The sequence below is a fragment of the Cryptotermes secundus genome, unplaced genomic scaffold (assembly GCF_002891405.2).
Source record: "Cryptotermes secundus unplaced genomic scaffold, Csec_1.0 scaffold197, whole genome shotgun sequence".
NCBI lineage: Eukaryota > Metazoa > Arthropoda > Insecta > Blattodea > Kalotermitidae > Cryptotermes > Cryptotermes secundus.
In genome coordinates this window covers 965808-983320 of record NW_019744107.1, presented here as the reverse complement: position 1 = coordinate 983320, position 17513 = coordinate 965808, and the positions used below count along the sequence as shown (strand labels likewise).

General features: G+C 38.0%; 2 protein-coding genes across 2 annotated transcripts in view; both read left to right on the top strand.

The window, feature by feature from the left end:
- The first annotated feature begins 111 nt into the window (after window positions 1–111).
- On the top strand, window positions 112–10170 carry LOC111874391 (sphingomyelin phosphodiesterase). Its single transcript, XM_033755429.1, has 9 exons — window positions 112–137; window positions 349–522; window positions 627–851; window positions 1632–1804; window positions 3961–4155; window positions 4530–4700; window positions 5305–5485; window positions 7035–7225; window positions 9086–10170. Exons 1-9 carry the CDS (start codon window positions 135–137, stop codon window positions 9297–9299), a joined length of 1527 nt encoding a protein of 508 aa, XP_033611320.1. The 5' UTR covers window positions 112–134; the 3' UTR covers window positions 9300–10170.
- Window positions 10171–14994: 4824 nt separating this feature from the next.
- The window catches only part of LOC111874388 (sphingomyelin phosphodiesterase 1), a 29064-nt gene continuing 26545 nt past the window's right edge, over window positions 14995–17513 (top strand). Inside the window, exon 1 of the mRNA XM_023869856.2 lies at window positions 14995–15097. Within this exon, the coding sequence (XP_023725624.2) occupies window positions 15019–15097 (79 nt within the window). The 5' untranslated portion in view covers window positions 14995–15018. The remainder of the gene's footprint in view (window positions 15098–17513) is intronic.

The following is a 17513-nucleotide window of genomic DNA, read 5'->3' as shown; positions in this document are numbered from 1 at the left end:
GTGTGCGCCTGTTAATCTGGAAACAATTTGCATGCTTGAAATATGCGATTTTTGTCGGAAATTGTGGTTGCGTTGCAATTGCCAGTTTCCATGATGTGCCCTCGCCCAAAATGTCATACTGGGAGAAAAGTACAATGGTTGGACAAAGAGATGATATACATATGTGCATACATTTTTTATGGATAAAAGTTGCGTTCCTACTTCTATGTATATGCCCAAAAAATAATTCTAACATATTATTAAAGGAAGTTCACTATAGGCCTATAAACTATAGTTCAATAATTTGAAACACTCAGGGGCGTTTCACATGGCTAAATGTTATTTGTAAATATTTTGTACATTCTACAGGACACAGTGGTCTACATACTTAACAACACCAAAGGTCTCACGTCCAGTAGAATCTGTGGGATTTTATTTCAAGGAAGTGGGTGTTCAAAAGAAGAGCCTAGCCTTGAATGGACTGTCGATGTTGATCTTGGACCCAAACCAAATGTCAGAAGAACGGACTATAGGAAAGCAAACGTAAGAGCAATCATGTATTCAAAATTCTCTATTCAGACAACGAATCTGATGAAACCAAGCGAAGAGCTTGAAGAACATGAAATATTTCCCAAAACACTTTTCAGGCCGCTGACGTTCTGACAATTGTTCAACTGTCAGACATTCACCATGATCCTACCTACTTACCAGGTGGGAATGCAGTATGTGGTAAACCAATGTGCTGCAGAAGTAGCCAAGGTTCACCAGAAAATCGTGATGCATCAGCTGGTTACTGGGGCGATTACAGGAGCTGTGATACACCATGGAATATTTTTGAAGATACAGTGCAGCAGATTAAGAGAACTCATCAGGTAAAGAATAACTGTTTTTAATAGATGATGATCTACCATACGGTTAATAAAGAAAGGCGCAGTTGCTATGGCAAGATCACTAAATCCACTCACAGGAAGACTTCACATCATAAATTTAACACATGTGAGCACAAGAAGATTGCATCTACATATTAATCTGTAGAAGATGAAAGATTAGCAGCTGAACATTCAGCCAAATGTTTTTGTCTCTCATTCTGCAGAAGATTCTTCAGTAGAACATACACTATTTTATTCAGTTTCGTTGCTGTGAATTTCTTTGTTGACAAACTGGAAACTAAGTAAAGGCTGACGTTCATTCGAGTCTTCTGGGTTGTAACACCATATAGTCTGGTAAGTAAATTGTTATCATTCTAGAGCAACATGCTGCCTCAGTTTCCAAGGTCCCAAAGATTCATTGTGTGGTCTTTTCAGTTATGACACCTGGAAATCTGGTAGGTGGGTACTAACCTTTTGAGGAACGTCATGCATTCATCTTCAGAGTTCCGAAGATCCAAATGCAATCTTCTAGATTATGACCCAGTGTGGACTGGTATCAACATTTTCAAGGAACATAATACCCAAATTCTTATCATCCCAAACCCTCAAGAAGGGTTTCAATCCAATAGCCACATTTTGGTCATTTCATATCCACCTCCTACACTTTACATTGGATAGTAATGGCCGAAAGGAATAAAAGTGTTACAGATTTGAAATTCATAAACGCAACAGATTTCAATCAGTCAGTCAGAAGTCATCATTTTACGCACTTAATTTTTGCAGAGAATCGATTATATCTACATGACTGGAGATATTGTAGACCATGCCATATGGAATACAAGTATTGAAAAAAATTCTGATGTAATAACAAAAGTTCTGAAACAACTGCAAGCAGATTTTCCAGACACACCTGTGTTTCCAATTCTGGGAAATCATGAACCAAGTCCATTAAATGTGTGAGTATTTTTTCTGTTAATGGATGAAGATTTTCAGTATCTAAGTTACATATTAAGAAGAAAGAAAGGGTTTCTGAAAATGTACTTTGCAGATGCCTACAGTTTTGATTATCAGTATATTGTAACTCAAGGTCATGTAGTTCATCTGTCACAGTTACTAAAGTGTTTGATGTCATTTCATTTTGTAGATTTGGCACTTAGAAAGTTAAATGTGACATTCATGTTTAATTATTCAACCCTGAAATTTGTCATTTATATAGAAATACCAAGAAAATGTTTTAATTTATGCTTTCAAGATAAGAGGCTATGCGATCTGACTTCATTAAAAATTAACGAAATCTTAAGTTAAAGAATATAAAGTTCCAAGGTCAATAAAACCGAAGACCTAACAAAAGTTTTTCCCAAGCCATTTTGGTTCAGAAACATTTTCAATATATGTGTTTCAGTTTAAGACTAATTTTAAAACTATCCATATATTTTTATCCCTGCCTTCCAGAAAATTATTGTCATTGGAATTTCACAGCCCCAACTTCTGCATAGTGTCTTGCGTCCCCCATCCGAGCCACGTGTCCAGCCCATTTTCAGTTTTTTAATGTACTTGTCAAAATTTAAGTGTGCCTGAAACATCTCTGATGTTGCATCAACATCCAACAGTGACATTAATCTTCACATCATCTTTAGAATTTGATTTGTTTCATTCTGGTCTGTCACGCTAATATTATGAAAAAGTTAAAATGGTTCCAAACAGTGTGACTGGTTACCAGTGTGACCAGTCACACTGGATGGAACTATTTTAACTTTTTCATCCTTAGAACGTTATTATATTCTATATTCAATATACGATTGAAACCAAAATCAATATACTTGAGATCTTGGGATTTTTCTCCATAAGGTATGATGGATAATCAAATATATTTATTTTAGACAGATAATACTGTAACGTGTTTTGTTACTGAAGACGCCATAGAGATTGTTAATTGGTTTATTCAACAACCTACAAGTAACGGCTGCAATTAATTATGACAATGTTGCAGGGTTTCACAATTTATAACCCTATTCGTGACAAATAACTTCACGCCTTACTGGATATAGCGAATTTTATTCCACACTCACTCTTACAATCACACAATTTACAGATTCACAATTACTGCTATCTGCAGTATCACAAATACTAGAATGCAAATGCCAGAATACAACCGACTGGTTGCTGGCTAACGCGTTACTCTCCGCTGGCTAGACTGAGAACTCAGAACTGACTGCTGGCTAACTCGGAACTTGAGAACTCGAGAACTGTCTTGAATAGTCTTCGCTGCTCCTTATTTAGCCCCGTTCCGGACAACACAGAAAACAGCCACGTAATAGCTACCACTGTTATTACCGTTGTCTCTCGCAACCACTGCTGTCTATTGCCGTGGTAGCCGATAACCTAGCAACACTGTTGGGAGTTGTTTACCGCTATGTAGTAACTGTGGCGTCCCGTGATACGTCACCGCTGTTGACTCGTGTTGCATAGTGACCAGTGCGCCAGGACTTGGCTCACTTCGGCTCCGCTCGGCACGTCACTGCCGCCAGGGGGGACAATACTTAGCTTTGACATCATGTAATGAAACCTTACCTTTCTTTCCTAGTCTGTCTTAAGTAAAGGGCATATGGGGATGTCAGTGCTCGAAGGGACAACCACATAAAACAGGCTACACTAAGATAGTGGCAGTGTTCTTTGCAGCAGCCCGGTGTTTTTCCTTGCAGCGACTAGGCATAATTTTTTGCCATATCTTGGTGATTGCCAGCTGGCTGGCTGGCGAAGCTCCTGCTGAGGCTGGGTGACCTGATGAGCTCTGGTGATCATTGGCAGAGTCGGCTGCTACTAGGCTCACTGTTATGCTGCTGCCTTGATGCAAGCGTAGTGGTGATTGATGCTAGGGTGTTGGATGTCCGCATTTTTATATTTTCTCTGCCAGGCGGCACGCTAACCAATGGGTGCTGGAGATGCAGTGAAGAGCGCTGATTCGGTAGCGCTCCTTTCACTGTGTGAGGTTCCTACAGGCTAATCAGGAAACTAAAACTGACTCTTTTACAGTTGGTACAATGTAGGTAAATATCTTCTGAAAATGGAACTGCTTGTAAGTGGTGAAACTGTTTCTATTATTACTTTACAGGTTTGCACCACATTACATTACTAACAAGAAAGTTTCAACAAATTGGTTATATCAAATATCAGCAGAAATGTGGTCTGTTTGGCTGCCATCAGAAACGAGAGAAACTATTTTAAAAGGAGGATTCTACACTGTGCTGGCACAACCTGGTTTCCGAATTATAGCTCTTAACAACAATGTCTGCTACCACTTCAACTGGTAAATTGATAGCAGAAGATACTACTTTAGTCACAATTCACTAGGACATGCTCCATTCTCGTCCTTGTATCCTCAGCTACTCTGTACTCCTCTGTCCTAATCTGTACTCAACTCAACTCGCATCACAAACAATACATGTCACGTGACAGCTACCCACTGTTGTGGTGATGTTATTGCATCAGCGCAGAAATGTGTTCGCTGAGCCCTTGCCTAGAAATGGGTTACATAACCCCATTGTTCTGTTGTTGTGGGTTGGACTGTGTTTGAGGAACTGTTGCCTGGCAATGTGTTGATCAAATCTGTTACAATACATTGAGCCCACATGTTTTTTTTACAGAATACATTCATAAAAAATGAATAACATTATTTGCCAGGTGGTTGATCTATAACCCCAGAGATCAAGATGATCAGCTGAAGTGGCTAGCTGAGACATTGCTCCAGTCTGAGAAAGCTGCAGAAAAGGTCCACATCCTTGGGCATATACCTTCAGGCGATACAGAATGTCTCAGAACTTGGAGCAGAGAATTCCACAAGATCATTGAGAGGTTAGTAAAGTATTATAATTTTCATTTCGTGCATCCTGTTGTGTTACAATATACAACTCTTTATTGACCGTCACAACACAACAAACAGAAAAAATCAAGGACAGTGCCCAGCTATGGTTTCGCTACATGTTTCAGCCACTAATGGCTGAGTAGAGTATTATATTACCAGCCCCATAAGAAATGAGACAACAAAATCAGTTCCATTATTTCAGATGTCTTATTCCTAGAAGAAGACAGATGACAAAGTTAATAGTAAAAGGAAAATATTACATGCTCTCATTAATCTTTGTGTTCTTGGTGAGATGATGATAAACAGGATACACAACTGCTTGTACACTGTGGCCTCAATTTATCACCTTTTGACAAACTGAATTTCCATCAGTAAACCACATATTAGTAATTGTCTTCCAGTTGTTGATGTAGCAGGAATGTTTTCCTTTTATCTATTTATAATTTAATTTACATGAAATCACTTTCATAAAACACAGAACATTTAATATTGAAATGGCTGCCAAGCATTCAGAAAGTATTAAGATTCAAAATCAAATTGTCATGCTCTGTATCAAATTAGAAGGATTTCTGAGAAGTGTATGTTAATTTTCAGATTTGAGAACACAGTTATAGCTATATTCAATGGTCACACTCATAATGATCACTTTCATGTCTATTATGCTATTGAAGAACCAACTCATCCTGTCAGTGTGTCAGTCAATGGTGGAAGTGTAACACCATTTAGTGACCTAAACTCTAATTACAAGATCTACACCGTGGATTCTGCCACTTATGTGAGTATATCAGATGCAATGAGGATAAAAATATTCAGTGCTGTATTATTCATAGGAAACTGTAACGTGAAGCACTGGTGCTATTATAGCTGGCAGGGGAAAACAGAAGGGCAAGAGAGAAACAAGTGCCACTATCACATTTCTACTGCAAATCCCATATAGAATATTCTGGTACTGAACCTACTCCTTTGTGATAAAAAGCCGGGGACTAACATCCTAGGCTATGGGAAATTTGATAATTCGTTATTCTTGATTTAAAATTCTAGGAGGAGCAGAAGAAAAGGGGAATAGATTTGAATGGTACAAGCTGCATGTAGTGATTAGCACTTATTAAATAAAAAGTGGTGGATCTGATTTTGAAGTGAAACAGGTACATACTGTAGTCTCCTGGGTCATTAAACTATTCTGTCTGCTAGCTGGATACCAATGTTTCGGAGGATCATATTTCTTCCAGCTTCAGGGTAGATGTGTCATAACCCAGAGAGGCGCATAACTAATCCTCAGTGACATGATAACCTCATATCTCATATATGGAACAGGTAGTTCATGTTCCTTGTAAACTTCCAGGTTTCTGCACTGCAGATATTTAAAAATTAATTCATGATAAGATAAGGCTTCTAGGATGTGTAACCTTGTACTCCATAAGATAGTTACCAACATTTTGGAACAACCTACTGCCACTATCTTCAGGACAGAAGAATTTCTTCAAAATGAAATAGCAGATCCCTCTAAAATGTTCATGTTTACCTCCTAGAAAATACTGTGTAACATCTCAGAATACAGCAGTTTTAACATTCACAGCTGTGAGAACCTCAAATCTGTAGTGGTGTATAATGTGAATTGCTGAAGTATCAGAGGTTTATATGGATGTAATGACCTAAGAGTTACAGAAACACTTCCATGTTTATATGAAATGTTCCAAAGTCTAAACATGAATTTGAGTAAATATTACCCAAGATTCTAATTTATGATGATTTTTAATACATGCCTACAGCTTCAGAAATAGTTTAATTTAATATTGTATATCCAATTTCCAGCTGTGTAAAAATATAAAAATTAGAATATACAAAACTGTAATTTTGCCTGTGGTTCTGTATGGGTTTGAAACTTGGTCTCTGACATTAAGGGAGGAACATAGAGCGAGGGTGTTTGAGAAGAGGGTGCTGAGGAGAATATTTGGATCAAAGAGAGATGAAGTGACAGGAGGTTGGAGAAAACTGCGTAATAAGGACGTTAATAACTTGTGCTATTTGCCAAGTACAATTAGAACGATCTAGTCATGGAGGATAAGAAGGGCAGGGCATGTAGCATGAGTGGGGGAGAAGAGGAATGTATATAGGAAATTGGTGGAAAAACCAGAAGGAAAGAGACCACTGGGAAGACCAAGATGTAGATCAATGGACAATATTTAAATTTATCTGAGAGAGAGAGAATGGGATCATAAGGACTGGATCATTCTGGCTCCAGATAGAGATCAGTGGTTAGAGCCCTTCCACTTCTTTCAATATATGGATGGATATTTTTGACTGCTACTGTGAACTCTTTTCAGAATATACTAGACAGTGAAACTTGGATCTTCAATTTGACAAAAGCCAACACAAATGCCAGTGTGAATCCAACCTGGTTTAAATTATATTCATTCAAAGATATTTATGGAGTTGAGTCCCTGACACCCACAGAAATGGATAAATTGACACACAGATTGGCTGCCAACAGAAGTCTTCTAGAAGAATATTCAAGGTACTTCATTAATGATGTTTAGTTACATGCACTAATTCCTACAACACTATGCATAAATACAACTGCATCTGACTAGTTTCTTTCGAATATGAAATCATCAGTAACAAATGAAGTTACAGCTACGTTTTCTGACTCTGTAACTTAAATGCTTAATAAACACATAATGAAAAGAATATACATAGGATCTACTAATAATCTTTATCTTAACAAGCAAGAAGTTGTGGACTGATTAATTCTTATACGTCGCTGCAGCTCTCTGAGAACATAACCCTCTTTGTGGTCTGTCATACATACATATATATATATATATATACAGGTGTCATTGGCAAAGAGACCTAGATAGACACCAGGTGTTTGGGGTGTATTATACAGATGTGGGGGGTTTGGTAAGTTAAGGTTGTCCCTGTGCTTAATTAATTAAACACTACACCATGAAGGCGTAAGGGAGAGTGGATGTATAGAGTCACATTTTCTTGACCTCGGCACTGTTTGGAGGTGAATGGTCAGCTTCACGTCCTGGCCGCTTTACCCCCAAGGAAAGAGTCCCTGGTACCCAATGGATAGGAGACTTTTCAGCTTTGCTTTGGAATATGCTATTAGGAAGGTCCAGGAAAACCAGGTGGAACTGGAATTAAAATGAACTTATCAGATGCTGTATATGCTGATGTGAGTCTAGTAGGTGATAATATAAATACCATAATGAAAAACACACATTTTTTAATTGATGCTAGTAGTGAGGTTGGTCTAGAAGTAAACACAGAGAAAACTAAGTGTATGTTACTGTCTTGTCACCAAAATGCAGGGAAAATCATGACATGAACAGAGGTAACAGATATTTAGAAAATGTGGCACAGTTAATATATTTGGGAACGACTATAACAAATCTAAACTTGACTCAGGAGGAAATTAATGGGAGATTGAACTCAGGTAATGCTTGCTACCATTCGCTTCAGAACCGTTTGTCTTCTCGTCTGCTGTCTAAAAACATAACAATTAGGATATACAAAAATATAATTTTGCCTGTGGTTCTGTATGGGTGTGAAACTTTGTAGGAACGTAGACTTAGGGTGTTTGAGACCAGGGTGTTGAGGGGAATGTTTGGACCAAAGAGAGATGAAGTGACAGGAGGTTTGAGAAAATTGCATAATGAGGAGCTTCATAAGTTGTACTCTTCTCCAAGTACAATTAAAATGATCAAGTCAAAGAGGATGAGATTGGCAAGGTATGTAGCATGAATGGGGGAGAGGAGGAATGCATATAGTATTTTGGTAGGAAAGCCAGAAGGAAGGAGCCCACTACGAAGACAAAGACATAGGTGGGTGGACAATATTGAGATGGATCTTTTTTCTTTTATTGATAGTGGGGTAGGTCTAAGTCCCTTGTACTGCGGCCACTGCTGGCCTATTGTACCAGCCCCAGATGATAGGTGAGGGCGATTGTGGAGCAATTGGTGGAATGAAAAGTACTCAGAGAAAACCTACCCCAGCGCCACTTTGTCGACAACAAATCCCACTTGGCCAGACCCAGGATCGAACCTGGGCTGCCGCGGTGGGAAGCCAGCGACAAACCGCTTGAGCTATGGTGCAAAATGGATCTTAGAGAGATAGTATGAGATGGTATTGATTGGATTGATCTGGATCAGGATAGGGACCAATGGATGCTCTTCAGAACACGCTAATGAACTGGTTCTTGAGTAGATGCACAATTGGCAGCTTCTCAAGAAGGGCTCAGCTCCAGGAGTGAGTGAATAGTAAACATGCTTCATTGCTGCTGCACACTCAGTACCAATTAAAATGTGGATACACAGTAAGACAGGCAGTGATATGCAAGCAAGCAACAAAATATTTCTCTCTGTTGCAGATATTATGTGAAAAATGCTGATACAGCACTTGCAAATGGATGTGATTCACAGTGTCTAAAGACCAAGCTATGTTATACAGCAACAGCAAAGATGGGAGATTCTACTCAGTGTGACAGATTAATGCAAGAATATGAAGCAGCTAATGAGCGCGGTGGTGACAGTGGCATTATTAATACTGTTAGTGGCTATTTGAAGCCACTAATTAATGGCTAATAATTTCCATATTTAAAATATTTAAAAAGTTAGAAACAAGTGATTCTGTTGTGCTATATTCTAAGTTACACATTTACTTGCTGAATTCTACAAATCTTTTGTTTCCACTGCAAGTGTAACAGTAGGGAAACTTTACTAATAAAAATAAACACATCTGCAGTAACACAACGTATACAGTGTTCTGAAAGTCAACAAACATTTTTATGGTTGAAGAACAAAGCCTTGCTTGCTGTCTGCATTATGCTGGTTTCTTGTTTGACTTACTTCTCAACCCTGAAGATGGGGGACGATCTGTTCCTCCGAAACATTAGTTGACTTCCAATGGAATACACAACTCTTTCTCCAATTTTATTTTTTTTAAGTTTCATAAAAGTGTAGTATTGAGCAAGGATAACTCAGTCGGTATAGCAACTAGCTACAGGCTAGAAGGTAGGTTCGATTCTTGACAGGGGCAAGAGAATTTTCTTCGCTCGACAGCGTCCAGATCAGCTCTGAGACCTACCCAGCCACCCATAAAATGGATGCTGCTGGCTCTTCCCCAGGGTTAAAGCAGCCAGATCCTGAAACTGACAACCATCTAGTGCCAAGGACAAAAATGGTGAATCCATACCTTCACTCCCCAAATGATTTCATGGCACAGTGGTTACTAAATTAAGCAGCGTTATATCTTTACCTTTCCCATAGAAGTGCAGGTTATGGAACCAATTGACCTCTAGGCAGTGTTCAAAATTAATACACAAAATTACTGAATTACTGTAACTACCGAAATCATATCATCAAAATTGCTTCAATGTATTTATCATCTAGATATCTGTCACATTAAAATGGACTTATTCTGAGGATACTCTGTATTACAATTTTGATAAAATCCTGTCATGTTTCATATATGTGTTATCTTAATCCTTGTGTCATGCTTTGAAAGGCACAAATATAGGCCATCCAGAAAAAATTAACAGGTAATTTTCCTTACTCATTATAGAATATAAGCAAATTAGCTTGCTCCTTCCAAAGCATATTTCCCTCCCAATGAGTATATGACCCTATTCAGGGCAAACCATTATGCACAAAACTGAGGCCACGAATGAAGACAGACTGAGTTGATGTTAATGCAGTTTATTGTTTGTAAAAATTATATGCTCCTCTTTTTGTAGTGGCTGCAAATATAGTCTGCATTGATGTTTCTGGCATCTACCCTCACACATTCCGTTTCAGAGGTGGGAGCACTCATATTGTGGATTCTCCTGTTACTCCCCCTCCCCCAAAGTGATCACTCTATAAAGAGAGTGATTGTCAACAGGGTCAACAACTCAATGCGGGATCAGAATAATAGAAGGGAGGGAGTATTCATCACATTTCCAAAGTTTGATTTTCTGACCGACCACAAAAATTCACAAATAGATCTGATCACGGTTCAGACTCCAGGCTCCCTAAATTACAATGAAATGTTCAGATTACTGTTATGCATAGCATATTAATCCCATCTAATATTATTCCCATGGGTTAGTTTTAAAACTTTGCTTGGGCAGGAAAGAATTGTAATTCTATGAGCAAAGAATTGCACCAGCATATAAAATTAAAAAACATGAAGCATTATGACACTCCATGCAGGAATAACTGAAAGAACTAATAATTTAACTAGATGTAATATTTTAAACACAATTCTCAAACTTGTCTCTATTGAAGAGTTCTATATTCTGGAATTTAACAATATATAGTCCGTTGTAAATCAGTTGGCATTTTGCAGCAACATGTCACCTGTGAAGGGTCAGTTGACTTTCAACAGAACCCATGGTATCACAAGCCTGGGTATAAAAATCTTCATAACCATTGCTGTGAGAATCTCAAATCCTATTTGTCAATGTTGTTTATATATTTATGATTCCTACTTGGAATAAAAAAAAAAAACTTTAGAAAGACCGAGGAGACCGGAAATTTCCTTGAAAATGGAAATAATGCGAGATGAGGAAGTTACGCATTAAGAAATATAACTAATTGCAGATAGCTTTGGATTAATACATCCTTCATATATGTATCTGGAACTGGTATAGTTAGTTTAGTTAGTTAGTTATTGGAGAGGGTGGGTTTACCCATGCACTTAGACCAGTATTGGTCCATTGTGCTTCCCTCTATGATATTCTACCAGACTCTATACCCTACCGATAAATGGTGCGTACCATCAGTCCCGCCGAGCAAGTGAGTTCGGCCACTTGCTTAGCGGTATCTATAATGCTTCCCCCATCTATCAGAGGCCGTAGAGACTATTGTTGGGCGGGAAACATCCTGGAATTTGGCTCAGTGATCCCCTTTGGAGATATGAGGTTCTTTTACGTGCCGTAAAGTTACGACACCTGACACGCAGCTTAAAGTCCCTGCCGGAGGACTTGTTCCCTGAATTTTTCCGCCCTTAAAAATTTGACGTCCTCCACCGGGTATTTGAACCCGCGTACCACGAGTAATGAGGTGGGAACGTTACCTCTAGACTACGGAGGCCGCTTTGGAACTGGTATAAATGATAACTTAATTTTGGAAAGTCAGGGAAATTAAACTGAAATATATATTATTGTGTAAAAAATTCCATTTTCTTCACATTACCCAATTAACCTAACCTCCTGATAATTCTCTCCTTAGAGGATTAAAATTATTGTAATCTCTTTCTTAGGCAACACTATCAAGGTTATACTATTTGTGTAATGTGAACAGGCGTGCCCTTGGGATGAATGGGGCCTAATCCAGAAATTCTGATCTCTCCTTCTCCTTATCCTGAGATAAGGCTCAAAGACAGCTCCTCACAAGGTCTCGTTTATAGACGAAATCACTATCTCTGCTCTACTGATGTAATCTACATTCAAGAGTTACAAAGCCTATGGCATGATTTGGTCATCAAATACAGATATTGATATAATCAGATAATGGTTTTCCTGGCAAACAATAATAAAAAGAAGACTGAGGTTTGAGTGGATTTGTTTAATAAGGCTATCAACTGCAAGTGTTATACATAGGGAATGAGATGAAACATTAACACGTGGTGCACAAAAGAGAAACAGTGGAGCAAATAGTTATAACCTGTGTAAGATTTGAGGCTTGCACGGCGGTGACTATGAAGAAAGCAGTCTTCTGGGATTTTGCACCGTGTATATGTGGTGTTAACCGACGTTCCTCCGAAACGTCGGTTAACACCACATATACACGGTGCAAAATCCCAGAAGACTGCTTTCTTCATAGTTATAACCTAATTTAGGTCTCTTTTGACATTAGCCTGTAGATCCTGAGGATCATCATTTGAATTTCGATTAGATAGGATACAAACCTAGTGTCCTCAAATATGTTTCATGCATTGTTGATGGTAGGTATGACAATGCAATTAAAACAATAATGTGACATGTTCTTTATCTGATGGCTTTGATAGCCAGTAAGGTTCTACAGAATGAAAATAAAGATAGATACAGATACAGATGCCAATTCTCAGTTACATAAGCTAAATAGCATACACATAAATTGTACAAGCTAATTAATTCTCAGACTTAAATTAAATTCAAAAGAATATGCAGACAGGATGCATGATGCTAGATATCCATAATTTTCGTACTTATATAATCCTGAAGGATACAGAAACTTGGAAAGAACCGGAAGAATATGGCAAAATCACATTTAAAATAGCTGAGCACCCAAACTTTGGGTTAAAAGAAGAAGTATGAGTTGGAAGAGGAGGAAGAGTAGTGGTGATGGTTGTGGTGGTGGTGGTGGTGAAGGTGGTAGTAGTAGTAGTAGTAGCAGCAGTCATTAAATATCATGGTAATAAGAAATTCATTTGTTGATTCCAAAATGAGAAACAAAAATTGTTTTAATTAGATTGAAATTAGCACACACACACACACACACTCATGGAAAAGTAATTGAGACGTTCACATTGTGATCCAATTACGACATTATGTAGTCTGTTAAAGAAGGATGCCAAGATTTCAGACATTTAGATATTCTGTTAACCCAAGCCTCAACACATATCTATAATTTCAGAATGATTGGCTTCTTCCAGGAATCTTGCTGAAAGACATGAGCAGATTTATTTGCTTCTAATGCCCCTGCCAAGGAACATAATGCTTACTACGCCCACAAAAGATTGAATTGCAAGAACACAAAACTGATGAATCATGTCGTCAGAAGTAATACCAGAAGTACTGGAGTGGGAAGTCTTCAGACATTAATTCCCNCCCCCCCCACCCTACCGCATTTTTGAAAGAACAAGATTGAAAATGAAGGAAGGAAATATGTAATAACATTATTTTTAAAAAACGTAATCTTGTATCCTGAACATTCTACGGCTTTCGGTAAAATTCATCATAAATGGTGTAAACATACATTTGTAAAAGAAGTTTCTTGCTGCCCCCACTCTTAAAAAAATCTGGTAGCAACCAGGAAGTCATATTCATCTCTCTGTATTTGTGCACTAGATGTACCCACTGAATCATCATAAAATGTAGGAAAAAAATTACTATATTGCCATCTAGCATTAATCCTTCCCATACAATGAAGTCCTTGAAGAATTAACTATATTTCTTCATTATACATAACTGGACAAATGAGCACTGTACAGGGAATTACTGAATAATTATGACATGAAAGCACTTCATTACAGGGGATTTCTCACCTTCAACTTTCGTCCCCTTTTGATGTTCTTAAGAAAGTAAAAAAGAAAGTTATGTGGTGCCCTTGTCCGTCCTCATACATCAGTGACCTGGTATCATCACCTGAGCAGATTTCCTTAATTTAATATGGAAACGTTTTACAAAATCTGTTGGGCAATTCTGATTAGCAGCCATGCTGACCCATAATGTTTAATTCACATAAGGCCTGAAATGGTAATTTCATGCATATCATAAATGGTTAATTGGATTTTGGTGAAGTTTGCGAAAAGAGATTTGCTCAACATTAGTTGGCCATTTTGATTCTTAGCCACACTAAATCATGCTTTGAATATCACATTTATTTTCTTTAGGAGATTTAAGAAATAACGAAACTTCTGCTTTAGCTTCCACAAACACCTTGCCTGTAAGCTTAATAAATTGAAAAGAATATTGTCAAAAATTTTATGCCCTACATTATGGAGTAAATGCTTTCCATTCTTATTAATAATACATATGAAAGACTCTGATACTCACTACTGGTATTTAGGGCTCAGAGAGCCATAGAAAGTATAGAAGCTAGCCATCCCTATTCCACATAAGTGAAAGCCAAAATTACCTCTTATCTTAAAGAGATTAAAAACCGAGCCATAGGAGAGAGCAGAGGTATAGCTCCACCACTCTTAACCTCAGCACAAGATGGAAGTGATTGGCCAGCTTCAGGTCACAGCAACTTAACCCCAAGGGAAATGGCCCCAGGTAACCATTGTATATGCAGCTTGGTAGGCCCCTGAGCTGGTCTGGACATTGTGGAGAAGAGAGAAAGTTGTTGCCCCTTACCAGGAATCAAACCCTAACTTTTAGGCTGACTAGCCCATAGCCTAGTCTCTACACCAGTTGAGCTATCTCAGACCCGATACTTATTGTGAAATGAATGTGGAGTTTGAAGCTTTAGTTGTTTTCGAAATAAAAGAATGTTTAATTGGCCTTATCATTTACAATGGCAGATCATGTAAAAGATAACAGTGGTTCAAGAGATGTGATTTCTATATAATAGAAGATTATTGTTCAGTAGACAGAGCTATTTGTGTGCAGAGACCATGCTGCTGCAACAGGTTATTTGGTCAGCAGTGCTGACAGTCACAATTAGTTTGGCAACAAATGCCACCTCTTTAAAAGGTGAGTTTCCTGTCCACTATAAATTTTTTCAAATGCAGTCTTTATGAATTTGTATTCCTTCATTATACTGATTGTCATCTACTGCGGCAACAAATCAATTTGTTTCATCTATGTTTTTCTATGTTATTCATCTCATACTAAATCTTGCAGTAGAAACGAGTGTTAGAATTTATACACAGGCACTGGAAAAGTAACACTGCAGATTAAGATTATGTCGGTATTATTGTATACTGCTTAGCAGATTGTTCAAAATGGCGATCACCATGGTAGATATGTAGTTCACATCTTTCATAAACACTCTGTGAACCTGTAAAATGTACTTGGCAGGGCAACTCGCAACCTAAATTAAAACTGCAGTAATAATTTCACACCATTCTGTTGTGTGATGGGTACATGCCTGTTGAGAGAAAATTACCAGGTCATCAGCATTAGGAAATCTTAAGGAAGTCACTGTTTTATAATTTCAAAATGACAGAGAAATATCAAAATTTATTTTTGTTTCCTTCACTTTGTACTACCATTTTATGGCAAAAGAAAGCACTATGAACTGGCAACACAAAGCATTTACCTACTCTTGATAGGAACATAATTTATGCACTGTACTTTGTTAACTTTTATATATAATATCAGAAGTTCTTGTATGTCTAAACAGGATCTATATTATATACCATGAATATTTTGCATGATTGGCTGTCTTTTGAGAGAAATGATAAAACTCAATCCGAACTTCATGTTAAATAGGAATTGTATTGAGAGACATTTGGCATTACAGCCCCAATTTTGGCCTGAGCCTACCTCCATGAAACTCTCCGTTTCACTTCGGTTTACTAGATCGTAGACATTTGGTAGAACTCCTTGGGTGGGTGATCAGCTCGTTGCAAGGCCTATACCTGTGCACAAATGCAGAAAAGCACACCCATGCATGCACACACACACACACACACACACACACCAAACATCCATGCCCTGAGTGGGATCTGAACCCATGATCCTGACTTCCAAGCAAGTGGAGACAGTGCATCCTTAGTCCGTTTGGCTGCCGTGACTGCCTTGAGTGACATATACAAACGTAAATTTGATGTTGACTCCTGATACATATTCTGGGAGATGAAACGTTGACTGATGCAGAGAGACAGAAAGAAATATGTATCCATTATCAGTTCAATTTCTGTACTTCAGGCAAAAATGTAAAAATAGTGGCAATTCCTTAACAGTTTTAACAGGATTGTGAATTTTCTCTTTTCTCAATGTATTACAATGAGTAAATACTGTTATGGGGCAGGCATTAGTGTAGTTGGTTGAAGTACTGTGCTAGAAGCCGGAAGGTCACATGTTCGATTCCTGATGGAGTCAGTGGATTTTTCCAATTTAGTTAATCCATCCAGCTGCACTATAGTCCTAGGTTCAACTCAGCCTCTAACAGAAATGATTAGCAGGTGGTAAAGGGCGCTCAGAGATTAAGGCTCACAACCTTACCATCATCTGGATAACCCAATTTGTGAAAGGTGCCTACAGGAAAACGAATTAGTCGCACACATCCTGTGTGATTGTGAGGCCATAGCTTATTTAAGATTTCATCACTTGGGTCAGTTTTTGATGGAACCAAGTGACTTTTATGACACCCCCATAAGCAGGGTCCTACACTTTATTAAAAGTGTAGGATTAATAAAGGGCTAATCCAAGGGAAGCACAATAGATCATGCTATCCCTGTAACAGGCCATGAAGGCCCATAGGGTTGTGGGACGTTGAGGTTGCCACATTGTCTGGACAGTCGGCTCACAGATGGTGGTGAGGTTGTCAGCCTTACCCGCTGGCTACCTTTTACCCCCCAAGAAAATTCCTGGTACTCATTTCTGTTAGATGCTGACTCAAACCCAAGGTCATAGTATGGCTGGAAGTGTCATCCTTCATTGCTGAGGCCCAAAAATATTCAAATAGAACTATCAGCTGGAGAAGCCATATCAAAATTTTCTGGGATATAAACATTGTCATAGCAAAAGTATCCCACATAGGAGCTCCATAATGACCGTTCCCAAAATTCTTGAGTGACAATTTTAGCAATCATAGAACTGTCCACAAAGTCCTCCCATAAACACCATGCTTACTATAACTAAACCTTATACCGAGTAACTATCATTTTACTGTGGTAGCTTTTAATGTAGTCCACATTGATAATGACAACAAATTGCAATGTTTGGCACAAAACTAGCTACACTACCAACCAAAACAATTCTTCCACAGCATCATGAATATGATGAATAGAAAAGTGTTATTGAGAAAGAAGGTGACTATTTGAAAAATAATTTGGATTATTTTTATTTTAAATGAATACAGTTATTTATAGCAAAAATGAATATTTTCATTTTAATTGTGGTTAAGACAAAAATATTTAATTACAGTTATAATTATGGCAAA

Coding starts and splice junctions, on each gene's coding strand:
- LOC111874391 (XM_033755429.1), top strand. Junction 4,701..5,304: donor TTCCACAAGATCATTGAGAG/GTTAGTAAAGTA, acceptor GTTAATTTTCAG/ATTTGAGAACACAGTTATAG. Junction 7,226..9,085: donor CTTCTAGAAGAATATTCAAG/GTACTTCATTAA, acceptor TCTCTGTTGCAG/ATATTATGTGAAAAATGCTG.